The sequence below is a fragment of the Tamandua tetradactyla genome, chromosome 2 (assembly GCF_023851605.1).
Source record: "Tamandua tetradactyla isolate mTamTet1 chromosome 2, mTamTet1.pri, whole genome shotgun sequence".
NCBI classification, from domain to species: domain Eukaryota; kingdom Metazoa; phylum Chordata; class Mammalia; order Pilosa; family Myrmecophagidae; genus Tamandua; species Tamandua tetradactyla.
In genome coordinates this window covers 209,294,527-209,315,579 of record NC_135328.1, presented here as the reverse complement: position 1 = coordinate 209,315,579, position 21,053 = coordinate 209,294,527, and the positions used below count along the sequence as shown (strand labels likewise).

The 21,053-nt window shown below is 57.6% G+C and overlaps 1 protein-coding gene across 2 annotated transcripts; it reads right to left on the bottom strand.

Moving 5' to 3' along the window:
• Nucleotides 1–807: 807 nt before the first annotated feature.
• On the bottom strand, nt 808–20,829 carry ATP13A2 (ATPase cation transporting 13A2). Of its 2 annotated transcripts, none has more exons than XM_077151114.1 (29): nt 20,642–20,829; nt 14,568–14,662; nt 14,279–14,461; nt 13,926–13,984; nt 13,662–13,776; nt 13,326–13,405; nt 11,987–12,064; nt 11,719–11,788; nt 10,818–10,952; nt 10,647–10,713; nt 10,433–10,564; nt 8,848–9,003; nt 8,243–8,353; nt 8,111–8,157; nt 7,836–8,024; nt 6,496–6,702; nt 5,663–5,758; nt 5,418–5,577; nt 5,178–5,298; nt 4,952–5,076; nt 4,181–4,341; nt 3,941–4,057; nt 3,749–3,828; nt 3,249–3,401; nt 3,074–3,170; nt 1,869–2,092; nt 1,636–1,787; nt 1,313–1,482; nt 808–1,216 (listed from the first exon to the last, which is right to left on the bottom strand). In XM_077151114.1, the coding sequence occupies exons 1-29, from the start codon at nt 20,649–20,651 to the stop codon at nt 1,079–1,081; spliced, it is 3,528 nt and encodes a 1,175-aa protein (XP_077007229.1). In that variant the 5' UTR covers nt 20,652–20,829; the 3' UTR covers nt 808–1,078. The 2 variants fall into 2 exon arrangements, with proteins under 2 accessions (XP_077007229.1, XP_077007230.1); XM_077151115.1 differs by having other exon boundaries at nt 1,313–1,408.
• Nucleotides 20,830–21,053: the final 224 nt, after the last annotated feature.

The following is a 21,053-nucleotide window of genomic DNA, read 5'->3' as shown; positions in this document are numbered from 1 at the left end:
CTTCTCCCTAGTTTGAGTCATCATTTACTGAACTCCCCCATGGCTGGCCTGGAGATAGTGCCAGGGGTTACAGTAATGAGGCTGAGTGGGATGGGCTGCTTTTGGAGGGTTGGGAAATAGTTTCTCTTATTTTGTCCTGCCCAGCACAAGTGATCCAGATGGCCAAGCTGCATCTCCAGGGCAGAGGGGCTTGGCCGGTTCCTGGAACCGGCAGGGTGAAGTCAGAGGCCCCACCCTTTCCCCTGGGATGGTGCGCATGGCTCTGGCTGGGAGATGTTGGGCTCAGAGCCTGGATCTCCACTGGAGGCAGTAAGTGGACCACAAACATGTCCCAGGACTTGAAGTGGTGGGGGGAAGGTAGACAAGGGAACTGCCCCCAATTAAATGCCTAACAGGCGCTTTGTGGCAACTTGCCTGGGCATGGGAGGGTGGGACAGTTAAAAACAGGGATGTTGGAGTTGCAGAGAGAGGGCCTAACCTCTGACTACTTGTGTGACTCTGAAGCTTCAGTTTCCTCATCTGTAAAAGGGGGTAGTGCCCCACATAGTTGTGGGGAGGATTAAATGATGAGTGTAAAATGCTTAATGAATGCCTGGCATATACTCAACCTAGAGGAGATATTAATGTCAAAAGAGGAAACTGAGGCCTGGAGAGGGGAGTTGTCCAATGTGATTGGAAAAATCAGGAGCACCAGGTTCAGACCTAAGCGGGGGGCTGCCAACTGGGCACCTGAGAGGTGTACGCTTCCTCCTGGGCAGATGGGCAGGTGGGAGGTGCTGAGGTTCGAGACATGCACGGCTGAGCAAGGAAAATACTACAACTTTATTTGCTACACTGACAGCAGCTCTGAGTGGAAGTGGAGGCTGCTCTCTACATGGAGAGGTCTGAACTGGGTCGGCCCTTCCCCAGGGTGGGCAGGGAGGGCAAGGCTGGGGCACACGTGGGGCAGGAGAGTGATGACCGCCAACCTCAGGGCTGCAGGAGGTGGTGGCGGTGCTCGGGCCATCTGTGGGAGACGGGTCCAGTCGCAGCTAGGAGGCAGGGCATTCCCGAGTCCTGTGTGCTGGGAGGGTCTGCACTACCTCACGGGGCCGGCGGGCAGTGGTGGCCAGGGCTGCTCAGTGAGCTCGCGCTCCAGCTGCTTGAAGCGCTTCTTGGAGGCCCTTTTGGGCCGGAGCTGCCGCAGGCAGGCCGGGAGGCACTGGTCCAGCACGCTCTGCAGAGGGCGGCAGTGGGTAGGAAGGTGTGTTGGGGGGGGTCAGCTGGGGTGAGCCCCACCCCCTGCCCATCCCTAGCCCTGGGCGGGCCCCACCTCTAGCATGAAAGCCCCCACCAAGTTGAAGGCCACCAGGCCCAGCAGCAGCAGCTTGAAGCCAGTGTCGGCGATGTTCCTCAGCACCAGCGGCCCCTGCAGGAGGCCGGGGACCAGGATGAGGCCCACCAGGACGGAGCCCAGGAGCGCCAGGGCCACCAGGAAGGGCACTGGGGGTGGGTGAGTCCGTCAGGCCAAGGAGCCACACCCCCCTCTTCCTCCACCTGCCTCTCCCTCTGCCCCGAGGGTCCTCACTCAGCCAGAGCCCCCGGCCCCTGGGGCCCCCTCCCCGCGCCACGCCCGCATCCCCCCACCCGCAGCACCGTTGGTGTAGAGCGGCTGGCGGAAGGGGGCCCCCTTGGACACGGCTGCGGCCAGGATGAGGTACTGGAAGCTGGACAGAGAGAAGACCACCGTGTTCTCATAGTTGGGCAGGTTGTCTGGCGCGGGCACTGTCCTGTTCAGAGGCACAAACCTGGGGGTGCAGGGACCAGGGCTCAGGAGAGTGTGTGGGGGGGGAGGGGGGGAGGCGGGGCTGGGAGGCTCCCTTACTCACCAGGGCTGGGCCTCGGCCATGAAGTAGCCCCCCAGCTGCACGCCGGCCACCAGGGCCACCTGCAGCAGCAGGCTGCTGAGCACCGGCACGCTGAGCAGGGCCCCCGGAGGCCGTGCCCGCCCCAGCCCCGGCGCCGGCCCCGTGCGGCTCATGAGCACGGCCACCGTGGTGGTGATGGCCAGGTCAATGGCCAGGAACTGCACGTCGCCCAGGTTGGTGTTGATCTGTGGGCAGGGGAGGGGTGGGCAGCGGGGAAACTGAGTTCTGGCTTGTGCCTAGCTCTGGCCCTCGGAGAGCTCTTCTCCTCAGTCTGATGGGGAAGGCTGTCCCCTCTGATGTGCTCCTGCCCTCCAATCTGAGGGAGGCAGGGTGTTCCTGCTCTTGGGAAGCCTCCAGCCTGACAGAGGAGGCACAGATCCTGATCGTGCCAGAGCTCTAACCTGATGCAGGAAGCCCTGCCCTGCCTCAGAGAGTCCCTCCCCTAGTCTGATGGAGCAGGCATGCTGCCAAGCTCTGAAGCTTACATGAGATCATCTGAGGCGGTTGTCCCTGCCCTCAGGGAACTCCCAGCCTGAAGGGGGATTAAAGGCACAGCTGTACAAAGCTTCTTTAGTACCAGGACCAGGTGGGAGGGAGACAGAGGTCCTGACCTCAAGAACCTCCTAGATTTCAGGTGGACCCAGTGCAGACACCGTCCCATGAGATCTCCTGCCTTTAGCAGGGACCAGATAGGACCGCTCAGAGCAGGAGAAAGGAGGTGCTGCCATGATCTGGGGTGGAACGAACTGGCTGGGGAAGTGGGTGATCTGTAAAAAAGTGGCAGGGGAAGGGGCTTTGGTTCTGTCTCACCTCTGCCTCCACCCTCCTTGCCCAGGCCTGGGATCTGCCTCAGTTTCCCCTGAAGACAGGGAGCTCCCAGAGGACAGGGACAAAATGTTAGTACATGACAGCTTCTCCCATGCCTGAGGACCTACTGTGTGCCAGGCTCTATGTCCCCATCACCTTATCCAAACCTCACAATCTGAGGCTCAGGAATTGCTCCAGCCACCCAGCTAGCAAGTGGCAGAATCAGGATCCAGGCCCCCATTATCTGCTCCAGAACCTGCCCCCCTCCCCAACCACACTGCTGCACACCCTCTCCCTGGGCCTGGCACCGGGTGGGCCCTCGGGCACGGCTCTGGGAGTGAACCTCTGCAGACACTCACCGTGTAGAGGATCAGGACAGAGATGAACTGGGTGAGGCTGTACAGGGCCATGTACTTGAAGACACTGAATGATGTGTCGAGGGAACATCGACCTTCCCTGGGGAAGAGGAGGTGTGGGCATCCCCTGTCTGCACACTGGCAGAGCCTAGGCCTGCCAGCCCCTTGCCCGCCTCACCTGATGACCATGGGCACACACTCGATGCTGGCCAGGCTCGAGGTGAAGGGCGAGACCACAGAGGCCTCGGCCTGCGAGAGGGAGATGCCCACGTCGGCCGCCTTCAGGGCCCCACAGTCGTTGGCGCCATCCCCACACATGCCCACGCAGTACCTGGGGACAGAGGTGGGCAGGTGCGGTCCAGGCCCACACCCTAGCTGAGCTCGAGACCCCTGGCTGGCTGCTGACCCCTTGCAACCCACCTCGCCTCCCCAGCTGGAAAGGATTCCTGCCACCTCCAGGTGGGGAGAAAGAGGATAGAGGATCCCTAATGCCTCACAATACCCGGCATAGAGGAGGGCTCGGAACATCCAGCCATGGTTACTTTTAGCCTGGCAGACTCAGGAAGACCTGCCTGGGCTGTTTCTGAGGGTGATGTCTCTCTAAGGCCCAAGGAAGGAGGTTGGATGAGTTCACTCCCTTTGGGACCCCCTGGGCTACATTCGCCACCCAGCACTCACTGAAGTTTCTGCAGCTCGCACACCAGCAATGTCTTCTGCTCAGGTGCCATGCGGGCAAAGACAGTGCCTTGTACCAGAACCTGGGAGCATCAGGAGAGGAGAGGAGGGCTGAGACGGCCATGGGGGAGAGCTGAGGAGAGGGAGCAGAACAGGGGGAGGGTAGGGGTGATGGGGAGGCTGGGGCGGTCCTACCTTGGGCAACAGCTTGGGGAAGTGCTTCACAAGGACACCAAAGGTGGATCCGCTGAGGGCCAGGTGGCAGGACTGGGCGGCTGGCTCCATGGTATAGCTTGTGGCCTGACCAGGATCCTGGGGTCCCAGGAAGCTCAGCTCAGCTCCCCCTGCCCACCCCAGAAAACTGGGACCAGGGTTGGATGAAAGAAGGGTAGGGTCATCAGGTGGGATGGGGCCTGAACTCTGGGTCAGCCTCACCTTAGCCCCATTCATGGCTGGGGAGGATTCCACTGGCAGGAACTCGAGGGAAGCAGGCTGGTTCCGCTCTGGGGGTGTGGCGTGGACTATGACCAGATGCTCCTGGGGGCCCACCATGCCACATGCCTGGGCCACAGTGACTGCAGTCTGCAGGTTGTCCCCTGGGGGTTAGGAGCATGGTCAGGACCCATTACTGTTTAGGGAGGCCATCCCACCCTGACACCAACAGACTGGAAAATGGGCCGGATACCTAGTCTGCCACCCACTAGCTGGGCAAGTTATCAACTCTGAACCTCAGTTCCACCTATGAAGTGAGGTACAGGAGGTCCTTAGACTCAGACCCTCCAGACTGCGGGGGACTTTTGCTGGGAAGGGTATGTGTGTGTGCAGAGGGGTGGGGACGAAAAGGGAAGGATACAGAACTATCGAGCTACTGCTGAGTCAGCCCGGCTGGAATCTTCCCTTTTTCTTACTCCACGAAACTCTCACAACCTTTGAGGGTGACATCATCACCCCCATTTCACAGAGGTGGAAACTAGAACTGGGAGGGCCACAGCAGGGGAGAAGCTGGGTTGGGAGACAGACTGGGCTCTTTGGAAGCCCCTCAACTCCTTCGAGCCTCACCCCCCTCACCCCTCTGGAGGGATATCATAAAGACCCCAAGGATCTCTGCAAAGGACCAGCCTGAAGGAAGGTCCCAAAAGACGCCCCAGGAAGGGTCATGGGACCCCTCATCTCTGCCCTCCTGACCCAGGCCCTGCTGGCTGGTACCTGTGACCATGACGGTGCGAATGCAGGTCCCCCGCAGAGCCTGGATGACCGGTGTCGTCCGTGGTTTCAGCAGGTTCCTCATGACCAGCAGCCCCAGGAGGGTCAGTTCCCGTTCCACGGTGTCCCTAAGGGTAGACAGATCCAGATCAGAGGTCGTCCCCCAGGCTCTGCCCCTGCCTACACAGAGGCTTGGTCCTCACAGGGTGTGGTGGCAGGACAGACTCACCTCCTCAGATGCTGAGCTGCCTCCAGGCTGGGTGCGATGGGCAGTGGCTTGCTGGCTAGGGCAACGACACGGTAGCCGGCGGACGTGTAGCTGTGTAGCATCTGGGCGAAGTCAGCAGGCACTGCCAGGGAGAGGCAGGTGTCATTGGGGAGAGAAGGTGGGGGTAGAGAAAGAGGGGGAGTATCTACCCCAATCTGTGCCAATGCCTGGCCCATGGCATCTCATAGCTGCCCTGTTCACCTGTCTCAGGGTTGCAGAGGCCAGCTACCAGCTCAGGGGAGCCCTTGACATAGGCTTCGGGCTGGGCAGCCCCTGGCCAGGCCACCACCACGTTCATGCGTTGCAGGGCTGAGGAGAAGGGGAAGCGGCAGAGGATGCTGACAGGCACTGCGGGCTCCTCCTGCAGGGGTGGAGAGCCACTGAGTGGTTGGCCTGTGAAGCCCACCCCACCAAGCCCATACCCTACAGGCACACCCTTGGCTCACTGTTCCTGACAGCTGGGGCTCCCTAAGTGGGGGTCTCATCACTGCCAGGACCTGGGTCCCAAATGCTGAGTCCACAGCTGGCTCCTCTTCCAGGACCTGGGAGGCAGGCAAAGAAGGTTGGCAGCTAGGGTGCCAGGCACTGTTTTGGCCTGGGGCAGCCAATCCTTCATTCATGCTGAGAGGCAGCGGGCGAGATGCAAGTTGGACTCCTGGAAGACTTCCTTCATGGGAGAAGTTAGGAACTGGGACTTAAGAGTTGGGTGGGCCCAAGTTCAAACTCTGGCTTTGCCACCTACACCTGGGTGACCTTGGACAAGTTATTTTAAATCTCCCTCAGCCCCCATTTCCTCCATGTGCATTAAGTATTAAACTTCTTCCAAGGATAATGGGAGGAGCAAGTGAGACAAGGCATGCGCAGCAGTACTGCAAATAGTAGGTCCTTAGCACGAAGCCTCGCCACTCAAATTATCACTGGCTGGCAGAACAGGGAGCACCCTACCAAGGTCTAGAATGAAGACAAGGTCAGGTGGGCGGGCCGCGGTGGCTCAGCGGGCAAAGTGCTTGCCTGCTATGCCGGAGGACCTCGGTTCGATTCCCGGCCCCAGCCCATGTAACAAAAACGGAGAAACAGAATACAATAAAACAAGAAAATGTTTAAAAATGTTTCCCTTTCTTCCTTCCTTCCTTCCTTCTATCCTTCCTTCCTTCTCTCTGTCTTTCCTTTAAAAAAAAAAAAAAAAAAAAAAAAAAAAAAAAAAAAAAAAAAGACAAGGTCAGGTTAGGTAGGGCCCAGCTGCTCAGAGGCAGGGGGCTGCACTGCTTGGCCTCCTCACCCAGCCGGTAGACTCCACCATCTTGAGGTCCATGGGGTCGCCCACTGGGGTATCCTGGATCTGGCTGAGGGCATGGCAGGTGGCCAGTGCCCGGAGTAGGGGTCCTGGGGGCAGGCAGCGGGGCTCTGGCACCAGTGGCAGGAACAGCTGCCCCTTCAGGGGCACCACGCCCATCACATCCAAGCCATCTTCGGTGAGGGTGCCTGTCTGCAAGGGAGAAGAGTCAGGACAGTGAAAGATTTGGGTCCTGCCAAACTGGACACCCCTGCCCCAGGCTGTGCTATACCTAGGGAAACACCAGCAGCCAGAGCTGGAGCCAGAATAGGCCCCTTTCTTGCCTCTGGACTTTTGCACATGCTGTTCCTTCTGCTCAGGTTACCCTCCCCAACTCCTTGCTATTTCTTTAGCATCATTTCCTCCAGGAAGTCTTCCTAAACTCCCAAGACTGGGTCAGGTGGTCTTTGCTTTGGGTTCTGATCCATGACTTCTCTGCATACCCCCCCAACCTCCTGTTCACTGTGGTACCTGCGAGACCTGGCCCATGAGTGCATGCATAAATGATTAAGTAAATGAATGAATGAATGAATGCCTGCATTTCTCAGTTTGCTCCCACTGCCCACTTACACATCTGATTACTTTGCTAGCCTGGTACTCCCATCTCAGTTTAAAAACTCTGTGTCCCCTGGTACTCTTAGAATAACATTCAAATTCCCCAAATTCCCCACCAGGCCCCACTGGCCAGATCGGGGACCCGCTGCCTTATCTCGCCCTGCTTGCCCCGCTGTTCACCAAGCTCTAGTCACACATTCTGTTCCTCGAAAGAGACAAACTGTTTCCTACCTCAGTGCCTTTGCACACTTGTCCCCTGCCTGCCCTGCCCTGCCCCACGTCTCCGAGGGGCCTACCCACTTAGGTTACTGGGGCTCTACTCAGAGCAGTCTTCTGTGGCTGCCATGGTCTCCAAGCAAGTGCCCCCATAACCATCTATTGTGTTACCCTACGTGCTTCCTTTGTATAACCCACCACCATCTGGGGTGGGAGGCACAACTAAAATCAGCCAATCAGCCTCGGTCACTGCTGGGTCCCCAGCGCCATGAGCAGCATTGGGCACATAGTAGCCCCCAGTGTTTCTTGAACAAATGAATAAATTGTTCCTGGCATTTCACTGTCAGACCATGAGCCTAAGGAGGGTAGGAGCCAGGTGAGTTTCCCCTGGGCGTTTTAACCCCTCCTGCAGGCCATCAGTCAATGCTGCTGAATGAATAATGCAGGGGTGGAGGTCTGGCCGAGGTGTCTGAGGGTATCTGTGGGCACCCCCATCTCCCCCCTACACCCCCCACCTTGTCAAAACACACCAGCCGCAGCTTGCCCCCTAGGTTGATGCGCAGTGGGTGGATGCAGAAGATGCCCTGTTTCTGTAGCCGGCTCTGGGCGTAGAGCGTGCACACAGTCATGGCAGCTGGCAGGGCAGGTGGCACCACCACAGTCACCAGGTCCAGAGCTCGGATCACAATCTCATTTATGGGTACCTGGCAGGAGATACCATGCAGGCCAAGGGCCAGGCTTGGTCAGACCTGGGCCCAGCTGGCAGTCCCACCTGGACCCCGAGACTTACCTGGTTGCGAAAGAGGATGAATATGCTGTAGATGGTGCCAAGGAGGGCTGCAAAGATAGAGCAAGGGACTGAGTGGGATCTGAGACAAGGGCTCGGAGGCCACAAGCAGAGTGGGTGCAGGGGGATACTCACCCAGGATAGAAAGGGCAGCTATAAACTTCATGCTATGTTCGTAGAATTTGAAGTTGATGGGCCGGGGATGCAAGATGGAGCTTACCAGTCCCCCTTTAGCTGTGCAGAATCCTGGGAAAAAGACAGGGAAACCAAGGCAGGGGAGGTCAAGGGTTAGGATAGCTCTTCCAGCCACTATCCCACCCCATCTGAACCTCTGGGTTTGCTGCCGGTAGCAATCACCCAGTTCAGAGGTCACAAATGATGGCTCACAGGCCTTCCCCAGCCCTCAGAGGCTTTTTTAAAACATTGAATTAGTGGCCAGCATCCAATAATTAAGTTGTTTCCCTTAAAATCCAGATATATGGTTTTTCCTGAAATAGTCATGTCTGGTGACACTGGGTGCCATCCCCTGGCACAAATCTGATGGGGCTGTGTAGCAGTTGCTTCTCTGAAAAGAGGTAGACTCCTCCCTGCCCACACCTGCATTTATAAACTGCTGGGCTTCTGTAGACCTTTCAATGCTTAAGCCCAGTCTTGCCCAACTCTATTACAGATGGGGAAACTGGACCCAAGGAGAGGTGGGTGGTGAGCCCAGTATCCCTCCCCATTTCCCTGACTCATACCTGTCCGGGTCACCACCGCCAGGACACGGGGTCCTACGTAGGCCCGGGCCTGCAAGATGAGGGTCCCACAGAAGAGCGTGTGCCGCCGGTGGCTCTCTGGGCAGTAGGGCACTGGCCCCTCTGGCAGGGATGTCTTCAATACTGGAACACTCTCCCCTAGGAGTGAGGCAGCATGAGGCCCACAGTGGCCTCCATATCACTCCTTCCCTGAGCCCAAACCGAGAGTTTTATGTAAAATTGTTTCATAAGCCCAAGGTCTCATTTAACTTTTGTAAACATGTGTGAAGAAGAAATCATCATTCCCATTTTACAAAGGAGAAACTGAGGCTCAGAGAGTGCAAATGGTGTAAAGACATGAGATAATCCTAGGAGGAAATGTGCCAGTCAGTTACCAGGAGCCATTTCTTCAGGAAATCACATGTGTGTGTATGTGCACAGGCATGTCTAGTGTGGAGGGAGGGAGTAGGGGAACACACTTTCTCATATTGGAATTAAAACCAAGCACATATTACTTCCATAATTAAACTTTTATAATTAAAACTATTAATTAACCTCTAGCTGCTGCCTGGCAAAGGGAAAGCAATTCCTTCCGATGTGCCTGTGACGATGAAATTATTGAGTGCCTACTATATACAGATCCCCGGGAAGGACTCAGGGACAAACCAAGTACTGTCTCTGCTCTCCAAAAGGTGGACAGGTGAGGTAGGTGTGGACAAAATTTGTGGAGGACCAGGGTCATTCAACCCCCATTAGTTATACCTACTGCTGTCATCATAAAAATAAAACTAGCCAGAAACCCTCTTTGGGAAAACCACCACCACCAACGTCTAACACATTCCAGAGAAACAAACACTTGCACATATAGAGAGAGACGCGGGACAAGGCTGCTCACTGTGTCATTATTTGCAATGACTGAGAACCCACAAACCAAATAGGTTTTGGTGGTGGACGGGTTCAGGCAGGTATAATGCACCTGAGCTGCGCACTCACAGGCTGCAGGGACGGTAAGGGAGGGTGCTATGTGCCTGTGGAAAATGGCCACGGTACATACTGCTTAGGTGAAAAAGCAAAGCATAGAATCCACAAAGCGTGATGTAATTGCTATGTGCACACAGGTTATATAAACGCTCAGAACCAGACTTGGAAGGGACACCTCAGCTCCTTGACAGTGCTGCCCCTGGGGAGAGGCTGGGGGAGGACAGTCAGGGACAGTTTGAAGGGGACCTCCCCTTCCCTTTTGGACTCCACCTTCTCCTATGTGGCTTGGAAATTTTATAACCAGAAGGTTGATATTATATGGAACAGGTCACATATGCTGGTGCTACTCTGAACATTTACTCTTCTGGGCACTCTGCACAACCCTATCAGCAGGAACGAATAACAGCCCATTTTACAGAAGAGAAAAATGAGGCACGGGGAGGTTAGGGAATGTGGCCTAAGGGTGCAAGTCTAGCAAGCACCGAAACCTTATTACTTGAGAGAAAAAGGAAAAGAAAAGAAAATGCACAGTAACATTTCTGATGTGAGGCCGAGGGGTTTGGGTGCAGGGAAGGAGGTGCAGAGGGCCAGGGACTGGGGGACACACCTGTCAGGGAGCTCTCGTTGACCACACACTCTCCTGCCACCAGGGTGGCATCACAGGGCATCGGCCCACCCTCCTGGGGCAGGACTAGGCAGTCTCCTGGCACCAGCTCGCTGGAGTCCATCCACTCCTCCCCTGCAGGGCAAGCAGGAACCTCAGCATGACTGTGGCTTGGACTCCAGCCCCCCCCCCAACCCCTGTGCCCCCAGGTCCTCACCTCCCCCAGGCCGGCATACGTGCACCCGCATGGACAGCTTCACCATGTCCCTCAGGGTCTGGCTTTGCTGTGGGCAGGGGGACAAGAAGGGAGTGGGCTGGCAGGGATCCTGCTGGGGGCCCACCTGCCCTACCCCCCACCCCTGGCTGCCTTGCACCCCCCACCCCCCACCTTTCTGGTCTTGTACAGCGCCAGACTGATGGAAACGGCAGAGATGAGGAAGATGCACAGGGCATATAAGTAGTAGTGGTCGGCCAGCCACAGTGCGATGCTGAAGGCCTGGAAGCCATAGTAGGGGTTCAGGGCCTGGGGGAGCAGAGAGGCAGAGTCAGGGCCCACATCTCCCCTGCCCACCTGGCCACTGGCCAGCCCGAGCACAGGGGCTGGGCTGCTGCCAGAAGACTAAAGCCAGGCCTCTCTCCAGGTCTGCTCCATAGTCCGCTCCTGGTCTGACCCCATACCAGGAGAAGTCTCTCGCGGCCCCCTCTCCCCGACCCGCCGCTCTAAGAGGACATTGGCCAGGCACCCATGAAGGCCTTTATCTAAGTGTCACACAATTGTCACAATTCCACAAGACAGGTGATACCATCAGCTCTATTTAACAGATCCAGAAACTGAGGCATAGAAGGACAGCCTAAAGCCACACGAGCCCACATCCCCTCCCTTTCACGGTGCCTGCCCCTGGGTCAGGGTAGTGGGATTGCCACATTTAACTCTGGACATGTCTGGGTCACTGGCTTCCCTTTGCCCCTGTGTGACCCGGCTCTATCACATGCCCCCTCCAAAGCCTGAGCTCCTCCTGTGTGAGCTAAGTCCAGTCCTCAGTCCCCGCCTCCGGAGGCTGTGGGGAGAACAAAAGTGGCTAATTCATGGAAGGGGCCCAGGGGGTCTGCGCTCTCAGCAAGCCTCCTGGTCCGTAGGCAGTGTGGGCTTACTTCTCGGCCTCACGTGCAGAGCCCCCTCTCCAGCCCAGGCTCCGACTGGAACCTCTAACGCCTCGGTCTGGTCTGCCACTGAATAATGGCCCAGAGAAGGCGAGCGCCTGGCTGAGGGCGCCCAGGGTCAGCCCTACCTCATCCACCAGCAGCTGGGGGTAGGACTTGACCGGTACGCTGATCGTGTTGGGGCCGTAGAAGGCCTGCCTGTAAGAAGGGAAGTGGCCAAGCCGTCACTTGGGTGGGGCTGTGGCAGATGGACCCTCCAGGAGCGACAGAGCTCTGCATCTTGCAGTGGGGGAAAGTAAGGCCCAGAGATGGCAGGTGACTCAGAAAGGCCACATCACAGGGGCCAGATAGGGGCCCCTAGCTCTCACGGCACCCCTGGCCCAGGGCAGCACCTACCTCAGAGTGTGGTCCTGGAGGCCCAGGCCAGTGCGGCAGCGGTGGATGTCATCACAGGTGCGGCCACGGTCCAGCAGGCTGGCAGGGTAGGGAGGGGACACGTGTGGGTGATGGGGGTGGGGGGGTGGGGCCTTGGCTCTGCATGCCCCACCCTATGCAGGCCAGGGACCTGGGGCTCCAGACCCCTTCCACACTAAGCTCCTGGGAGGAAGCAGGCCCCTCTCTGCCTCAGGGCTGAACTTTTTCCTTTTGTTCCTCTGATTGGGCCCCAAACCATCTGGCCAAGAAAGAACAATGAGATGATGATGAAGACAATATGAATGGTGAGGCACATCAGTTATTACTCATTTACAATGATGATGCCTTTGGCAAATCACTTATTCTCCCTGTGCCTCAGTTTCCTCTTCTGTAAAATGGGGGCAGTGACAGCGCCTCCCTCAGGGCTACGAGTGGATTAAATGAGAAATGAGATAAACTATGCAAAATGCTTCAGACAGTGCCTGGCCCCTCCCAAGAGACACACTGCCAGCAATTTTTGCTATTACTCTTTTTATTATGCAGTAGAGGCTGCTGGCGCCACATCCACAGCCCTTCCACGCTCAGCTCTGCGTGCCACGGCAGCTTTCTGCCAACACCTGACTTTATGTGAGGGCATGTGGGTAATGCTCTGCCCAAGGGCCGGGCAAACTCTTGAGTGCTGAGGTGAATGTCCCTGCAGCCGCCGCCTGCCGCTGGATGGGTGAACACGCTCACCTCCTCCCTCTTCGCGGGAGGGAGCACCAAGGTGTGTGCCCTGCAACAGTTCAACCTGATCCCTGATGGGGCTGAGCTCCAGGCTCACGGCAGCCACTGGGGAAACACCCCCTTCGCTGGCTGCCTTCCCAACCTCGCCTCACTTCCCTGGTGGTTTCCTAGGATCGCCTTTCAAACAACCCCCTGCCATCTAATCGTGGTCTCAGGGACTGCTTAGGGGGATGTCAGATGTTTGTTAAGCACTTAGTAGATGGTACAGCAGGGACAAGAACCCAAACAGACGGTCTGATTGTCATCCCTGCAGTGGTGGCCACCTTGGGCCAGACTCTGTGCTAAATTTTACATAAATCATGATCTATTTCACCCTCAAAACAACTCCAGGAGGCAGAGAGTATCTTTATCACTCTTTTATGGATAGAGTCCCCAAGGCTGCAGAGGCTCAGAAACTTGCCCAAGGCCATGAAGGTAAAAGCAGAAGTGATGAGCGGAGGAGCCCAGGCTCCTGGACGCCCAGGCCAGGCTGCTTCCGCCCCCTCCCCTGCCCACCTTAGGGTTAGTGCAGCATCGCTCCGGCCCCGACACCTACCTGACTTGGCAGAAGGCCTGCTGGGTCTCGATCCAGACGTAGCGCTGGCCCTGGAAGAGGTAGTACCGCAGCACATGCTTCTGGGTGGGAGAGACGAGAGGCCGGTGGGGGTGGAGGATGCCTGGGCCCCAGGAAGAATGAGGGGTATGGGGGGGGGGACAGAGGACAGGGGTCAGTGTCGGGGAGGGGCAGGGAGGGGCTGGGGAGTGTAGAGTGCTGATGCCAGCATCCCAGGCAGTCAGGGCAACCGCAGCAGCAAGTGTTCAGAGAATGTGGAGTCCGATCCCCATCGCACAGGGTGTGCGCCTGAGGCCCAGAACCCGGCTGTCCACTCACTGCCTCCTCCTTCCCGTGCAGCCGCGCGGTGTCCTCCCAGGCCCCTTCCGGTACGGCCCCCACAGCCACCTGGCTCCGGCCGTCCTCTGGCTGGACCTGTGGGAGCAGCCCCAGGCTGGGGAGGGGGGTGAGGGTTACTTCCCAGCACCCCCAGCTCCCCCACGGAGCCACCATCCTCTCTGAGATGGGAGGCACCAGTATCAGAGCCTGTGTGTGGGATGGGAGAGCAGGGGCTTCTGGGAAGGGGCGAAGGGGCCACCTCACCTGCCCTCGCCGATGGTCTCGGTCTGCACCTGGACGGTGTAGAACTGCCAAGAACTAGCCTGGAACACAGAGCTGGGGGCTCAGTTCTGGAGGAGACACCTTCTCCCACCCACCCCCCCAGGCCCATCCCACCACCCGGGGGTGGGCAGAGAGCTGCTGGAAAAAGCAAAGGTCAAGGCCACAGGTGATGCCCTCGGCAGCCATCTGACCTACCCCTCTGCCTGAGGTCCAGGAAGGGAACCACCAGCCTAAGGAAAGTCAGCGGCCAGCTTGGGCTGAGAGCCCGGGCGTCCCTCCACCCCTCTGGCAGCCCCCTCCCAGCCCCAGGCTGCCCCGCCTGGCCTGGCTCTCACCTCTTTGTCTCTTGTTTCGATGACGAGTGTTTCGGCGCGGGCCAGGTGGCAGGGCCGCAGCCGCAGCCGCACCCCCCAGAGGGGCTTCCACCGGAACAGCAGCAAAGGGATCCCAGCCATCAGCCAGACCACGGTGTGATAGCCGATGGCCCTCCATGGACTGCCGCAGTAGCCGCTGAGCCTCTGCGCACACAGCGGGGAGCGCAGGTGCTGCAGCGCGCAGCCTGGGGTCTGGGGCTCCCTCCCGCCCGGAGCGTCCCCCTTGCCCCGCCAGCCCCCACCCACGTACCACGGATGAAACTGAGGAGCTGAGGGGATCTATAGATGTCTCTATCGTCAGGGTCCCATAGCCGGCGGGCGGGTTGCCCGCGAGAGGGCTGCTGTCTGTGGGTGGGAAGGAGAAAGGCCCTTGGCGGGGAGGCACCTCCTCTGCCTACTTCGTGGAACACAATAAACACGGTCATTTCAGAACCTGGTCCCATTAATCCAATAGCGCAAGCCTTTGTGGCTTGTTAGCGGTGGCTGCTGTGGGTTCTTACTAGTAATGTTTTATTTCCTTGGGTGTCTGCTTCTCTCCTACTGGGCCAAGAATTGGGGGGCGGGCCTGCGGAGCACCCTGAGTTCCTCCAGCTGCTAAGAGTCCTTGCGGCTCTGTGTCCCAACTGTCCCCTCCTCCTCAGGCCCCCACCCAGAGGCAGGGATCAAGGCTTATTGCCCTCGTTTAATACCCGAGCCCAGTGTGGGCCTGGAAGCCACAAGATGCTGAGAAGCCGAGTCCAGACTGGTAAAATGTCAGGTCTGCAGAGAAGCCAGGAGAGGGGCAGCTGGGAGCTCATGGTCCCCTCCAAAGGTGAGGAGGGAGAGACCCACAACTGAGTGTGGGGAGGAAGCGGGGGAGAGCTGACCCCAGGTTGGAGGAGAAAAGCTGCCTTGTGCAGCCCAGCTAGATAGTCACCAGGGTTCCTTAATTAACCCACTGTGAGGCAGAGGCTATTTTCACCCCTATCCTAGAGATGGGTAAACTGAGGCTCAGGGAACAGCACCAGGCAGTTCCATCGAGGAAATTCATGTTTCTCTTGTGCCCCTTACCAGCTATGGTCCTAGCAGGGCAGAAACACAGTGGGTGTTCTGGGGCCCCAAAGTCATGTGCGTGTGTGTGTGTGTGTGTGTGTGTGTGTGGGGGTGTCCTAACTACCTCCAACCTTGAACAGCCTCTAGGTCAGGGTTTCTCCAAGTGTGGTCCCTGGACCCCTGCAACCAAGCCATCTGCAGGGCCTGTTGGACACACAGAAGCCTGGGCTCCTCCCTAGCCCTGCTAGATCAGTTCTGTAGGGTGGAGAGGGGGCCATGGGAAGCCAAGCAGGGTCAGGGACAGGCTGCAAGGCCGGAAGGTTTGATTTTCTGGGCTCTCTGCTCCACTCCCCAACCTAAGCCCTTCAGAGGCCTGATCTAAAAGTCTCCACCAGAGTGCCCCAGGCAACGGTTACAGTTAGAATGTCCCTAGTCCCCTGGCAGCTCTGTCCCCAAATATTTATGCGTGTAGCTTCTTGGAGCCCACCAAGAACTATAAAAGCCACTATGTGCTCATCACGTAGGGATCTGCTCTCGCCTTTGCACGGCTAACCTAGTAACCCTACAATTACCATCTGCTTTTTAAAGAAGAAAATGAGGCTCACAGAAGTTAAGTAACGTGCCCAGGATCACACAGCCAGGACATGGTCGTGCCAGGACGCATGCCCAGGCAGGCTGACTCCAGGTTTATACTTTCCACTGCTCTGCTATGACACCCAGAGACACCGTGTGGACAGGAGCCATGTAGCCTCGTCAGACCAAGCAGTCTTTGCCTTCTCCTCTGCCAGCCCCAATTGTCCACAGAATAATGGCAACAGTGACTAGAGTAATAACGATACTAAGAGCCCCTGACATCCAGCGGGCACTTCCCAGGGGGTAGAGCTGGTCTAAGCGTTAACGTGCATTGCTCCCAGCAACGCTATGAGCTAGATGCTGATTAACATGCCAGGGGACTGAGGGGCAGATGCAGAGACCAATCAGCAAAGGGTGGAGCCGGGAAGCCGGATTCCAGACCCTGTGCTTTTAACTTTGCAGATGGGCACACGTGGGCAATTTCAGAGAACAGGGCCCGCCTTCTGAGGCCTCTCCCAACCTGATGACTCAAAATCCAAACTAACTGAGGCCACACCCACTCCAGGCAGGGCCAGCCCTCCCTTGCCCACTTGGTTGACTCAGAAGACAAATGGTGGGGCCACCGGCTCCCCACACACACATCCTGGGAAGACTCTAGGAACCCCCCCCACCTCTCCACAACCTTGGGAAACCTCCACCACGTGCACACACACACCAGAGTCTCTGGCCAGGCCCAGGAAGGAGGGACAGAGTCTCCAGGCCAGAATGGCAGGAAGCGAGGGTCCGTGCACCCCTGAGCTGGTAGAGACCCCAGCCTGAGGCCCCCAGGGTGGTGGGGCCCGTCAGCCGGCTGGTTTTCCTTTTGCTGTCTGTGCCAACATAGTCCCTGGGTGAGCCTTATCAGGGCAAGAATGTCATTTCCTCCCCTTCCTGATGAGAGCTCGTGGACAAGCAGCAGCCGAGGGCTCTTCTGCTCCCTGATTCAGCCTTCGGGGAGGAGGAAGGTGGCATGGAAGTGAGCACTCGGGACCTCTGACATGGCCTGGCATGTGGGGGTCGCATGTCCTTTGCCATCCACAAGGTGCGGCCCTTATGAAAACGCCAGCAGTCCCAGCCACCACTGGGGCCCCGACTGTCTTTTCAGCCCAAGCCCTAAAGCCGTCTTGGAGAACGGCTCCTTGGAGTGGGGCCTGGTGGGAAGTCCCTTATCCTTTTGGGCTGTTCTCAGGTTTAGGGGCATGTGCTGGTTTGAAAGGAAGTATGCCCCTAAGAAAAGCCATGTTTGAATCAAAATCCCATTTCATAAAGGTAGAATAATCCCTATTCAATACTGTATATTTGAAACTGTAATGAGATCGTCTCCCTGGTTGATGTGATTTAGTCAAAAATGGTTGTTAAACTGGATTAGGGGATGACATGTCTCCACCCATTTGAGTGGGTCTTGATTAGTTTCTGAAGTCCTATAAAAGAAGAAACATTTTGGAGAATGAGAGATTCAGAGAGAGCAGCACCACGAGGCAGAGTCCACCAGCCAGAGACCCTTGGAGATGAAGAAGGAAAACGCCTCCCAGGGAGCTTCATGAAACCAAAAGCCAGGAGAGAAAGCTAGCAGATGACGCCGTACTCACCATGTGCCCTTCCAGTCAAGAGAGAAGCCCTGACTATGTTCGCTATGTGCCTTCTCATTTGAGAGAGAGTCCCTGAACTTCATCGGTCTTCTTGAACCAAGGTATCTTTCCCTGGATGCCTTTGATTGGACATTTCCATAGATTTATTTTAATTGCGACATTTTTTAGGCCTTGGATCTGTAAACTAGCAACTCATTAAATTCCCCCTTTAAAAGCCATTCCGTTTCTGGTATATTGCATTCCAGCAGCTAGCAAACTAGAACAGGACGGTACAGAGAAAGAGCACCTCAGGGTATCTGGGCCCAGCACAGGTCGGGCACTGTTTCAAGGGCTCTACACTGATTCACTTATTCTCCACCATACCCAGAGAAGGTGGATATTATTTGTATCCCCATTTTACAGATTAGGAAACTGAGGTCCAGAGAGGTTAAGTCAGTTGACTGTAGGTCACTCAGCCAAAGAGAAGTGGGATTTGGGTCCATCCAGGTAGTCTGGCTCTCGTGCCCCTACTCTCAACCACTGTAGTGGCAGAAACATTGATTGAGTTCCTGGTCTCTTAAAAGCATGCTGTGTTTCATAAGGCAAGCGCTTTGGCTTCTCTGGGCTTCCATTTCCCATCTGTAGGAAGATAATCCCAAAGCAGCTGGCAGACGGGGAAGCATGAGTGCAGCCACTCGGGGTGTTTGAAGTGCCTGAGGCGTCAGCCTGTCCAAGTGGCAGCTGCCATCCCATGCCAAGGAGGCGTGGTTTCTGCCGTGACCCACTTCTCAGGCTTGCCTCTACTTTCCCATCCCCCTGTCTGGAAGCGGCAGCTGGCGCCACTGCTCCCATAGGCCCATTCAACAGCTTCTCCCGTGCATTAACCCTCAGGCCAACAGCTCAGGCTCAGGGAAGGGACAGGAACCTCACTTGAGCTGGTTCTTTGCTCATGTTGATAAGATTTTACCACTCCTCCCACCCCAACAGTAACCCTACCAGGTGGGCTCTCTTATCCTACTTTACAAATGAGAAAGCCTGAGAGAAGCAGTTTGCCCATGAACTTGTTTCACAGCTAGAAGAGGGCCTGTCTCACTCCAAAGCCCTCTGCCATCAGGCTTGAATATTCATTACAGCGCCTGGCCTGAGCTCAGGAACCCTTGACTGAATGAATGTATGAATGTTCACACATTCTGCAGACATAATAAGAGCCTGGACTCGAAGGTGCCAGGAGTCACTGTGTCCATTCCCCTGCCTCGGGGTCTGTGTGCTGTGATCTCTTCTTAAAGGGCCCTGCCAGGGTCCATCTCTTGTTACCCTGACCCACTTTCCCCAGCATCTAAGGTGGTTCCTCGAGGTCCTGCATTGTGTCTGTCATGCACCCATCACTTCATAACTCCGGAAAGAAGGAAGGGAGAGAGGCCTGAAGGAGGAAGTCACATCTATAGAAGGCTCTAGACTCTCAGCAAAGGCCAAGCACAGGACCTCATTCCCTGTCTGACATCTGTCAAGACACTTTGCTGCACTCATTTATTGCTGTCTCCTTATTAGTCTCCAAGACACCAAGGCCAGGATGGTGGCTGACCTCTCTTGGTAACCTCCAGGCTGGCCCATGCAGCTGTGTGCAACGATCATACTTTCATGATATCACCAGCACTTCGGAGTAACGGCAGCTGACACGTGCTTCCTAAGTGGAAGCACTTCACTGTACTAACCCATTACACTCTGAGAGAGGGCCTATAATTATTCCCAACTCCACAGCTGGGGAAACTGAGGTAGCGCGGGAAAGCCATTTGCTCAGGGTCACACAGCCTGAAAGGGGGAGAAGCTGGAAATGAGTGAATCTGAGTGGACACATTTCTCTTGGTTCATCCTTCCTGTCATCAATGAAAAGTGTATAGGTGATGTTCCCCATTTAAAGATGAGGCACTGAGAGGTCAATTAACATGCCCGAAGCTAAACAGCCAGGACAGGCCAAAGTGGACCTGTGGCCACTCTGCTTCCATGGCCCTGAGGCAACAGCATCAGCTCTGCAGACCAGAGGGGCTGGAGTCAAAGCCATTTGGGAACCTCTCATTTCCTGCGGAAGCCCCAGCTTCCTGCTGCTGACCTGGCAGTGGTCCAGGGCTGCGTGCTTCCTCCCCCCTCACTGCGGCCCTTGTGGCCAGGGGTTCCCTTCTCCTGCCAGGTGGGGGTGGGTGGGGGGTGGGGAGATCCTGGGAGGATCTGCCAGGAGTACCCAATTTTTGGATCTGGGTCCAAGGGTCAACTTTCCTCAGCCCTTCCCACCCCTCACCTGGGGTGCACTCGATGCTGCAGGGGTGGGGGTTAAAGGGGAGACGTGGAGGGGAGACCCTGATGAGGGGTCTGCAGCTGCAGAGAGGAAGCCCAACTCAGTCTCTGGTGGGAGAGGCTGGCTTGGAAATGAGGCCCTTCTGGTAAAGGGATCTCTACCTGCCCCCATTTGCAGCAGGGGTTTAAACTGGTCTGTGGAAAACCAGGCCCGGGATGGGTAAGGTGGGTGGGTGGGGGGTACGGTCCTTGCACCTGGGGCTTGAGGCAGAATGCTAGGAGCAGCGTTTGTGCCCCAGGCTGCTCTCACCCAGGGACTAAGGGCACGTGGCTTGCCGACCCCATTCATTCATTCATTCATTTATCCATTCAACTCAGGCTCCCTCCCCACCCCACCTCCAGAGGCCCCAGGACGCAGTGGCCTCCCGCCAGCTCCCACCCGGACACCGTCGCTCAGGGAGGTAAGGCAGCGGGAGGGCAGCGGTCTCCCCCGCGCCCTGCCAGGCTGGCCCCAGTTACCCTCTTGCCCGAGCGCCGGGACTTCCTCTCCCACCTCAGCCCGGCCGTGGGCAGGCGGGTGGGGAGGGAGGTGGCGTGTGCGGGGTGGGGTGCCTCTCGGGAAGGGCCCGGGGGCCGACACCCCCTCACCGCGGAGGGAACAGGCCCGGGGATCCCCACCGGCCGTCCAGGGGCTGCCTCCTGCGCCCTCGACCCCGCGGTGGGCGGGAGGGAGAAGAGGAGGGAGGTGTCACCTTGCGGCCGGCGCCACGACAGGAACCGCGGGGGCCGCGCCCGCTCCCCCCGACCGGGGTCCCGCCCTCACCTGCGCTCATGCCGGCCCCTCGCGCTCATCGCCGGCCCCGGAGCGGCGGCCCGTGGCCAGGGCCCGGGCGTGTGCGCGGCCCTGCGGCGGAGGCGATCCGGACGACCAGTCGGCGACCGAGCACCTGCGCACCGGAGGCTGGCGCGTCCCGGACGATGCCGCAGTCGGGGTCTGCGGCGGCCCAAGCCCCGCCTGGCGACTGCGGCTCCACGTCCGCCCGCCGCGCCGCCGGGGCTGCCGGGACTTGTAGTCCGTCGGCCTCCGCCCGCGGGGCTCGGGGCCCGGCCAGCTGTGCATGCAGGCTGGGCTCCGGACACACGGACAGCATAAGTCTCAGATACACGGACACACAGAGACCCACGTACACTCACACGGAGGCGGGGCCCTCGGGAACACAAGACAACCCCCAGAT

What these genes read in the sequence shown, in the direction of transcription:
- ATP13A2 (XM_077151114.1), bottom strand. An exon ending in GGCGGTGGTGACCCGGACAG is followed by an intron (nt 8,354 to 8,847) that starts GTATGAGTCAGG and finishes TCTTTTTCCCAG; the next exon opens with GATTCTGCACAGCTAAAGGG. An exon ending in TCATCCTCTTTCGCAACCAG is followed by an intron (nt 8,025 to 8,110) that starts GTAAGTCTCGGG and finishes ATCTCCTGCCAG; the next exon opens with GTACCCATAAATGAGATTGT.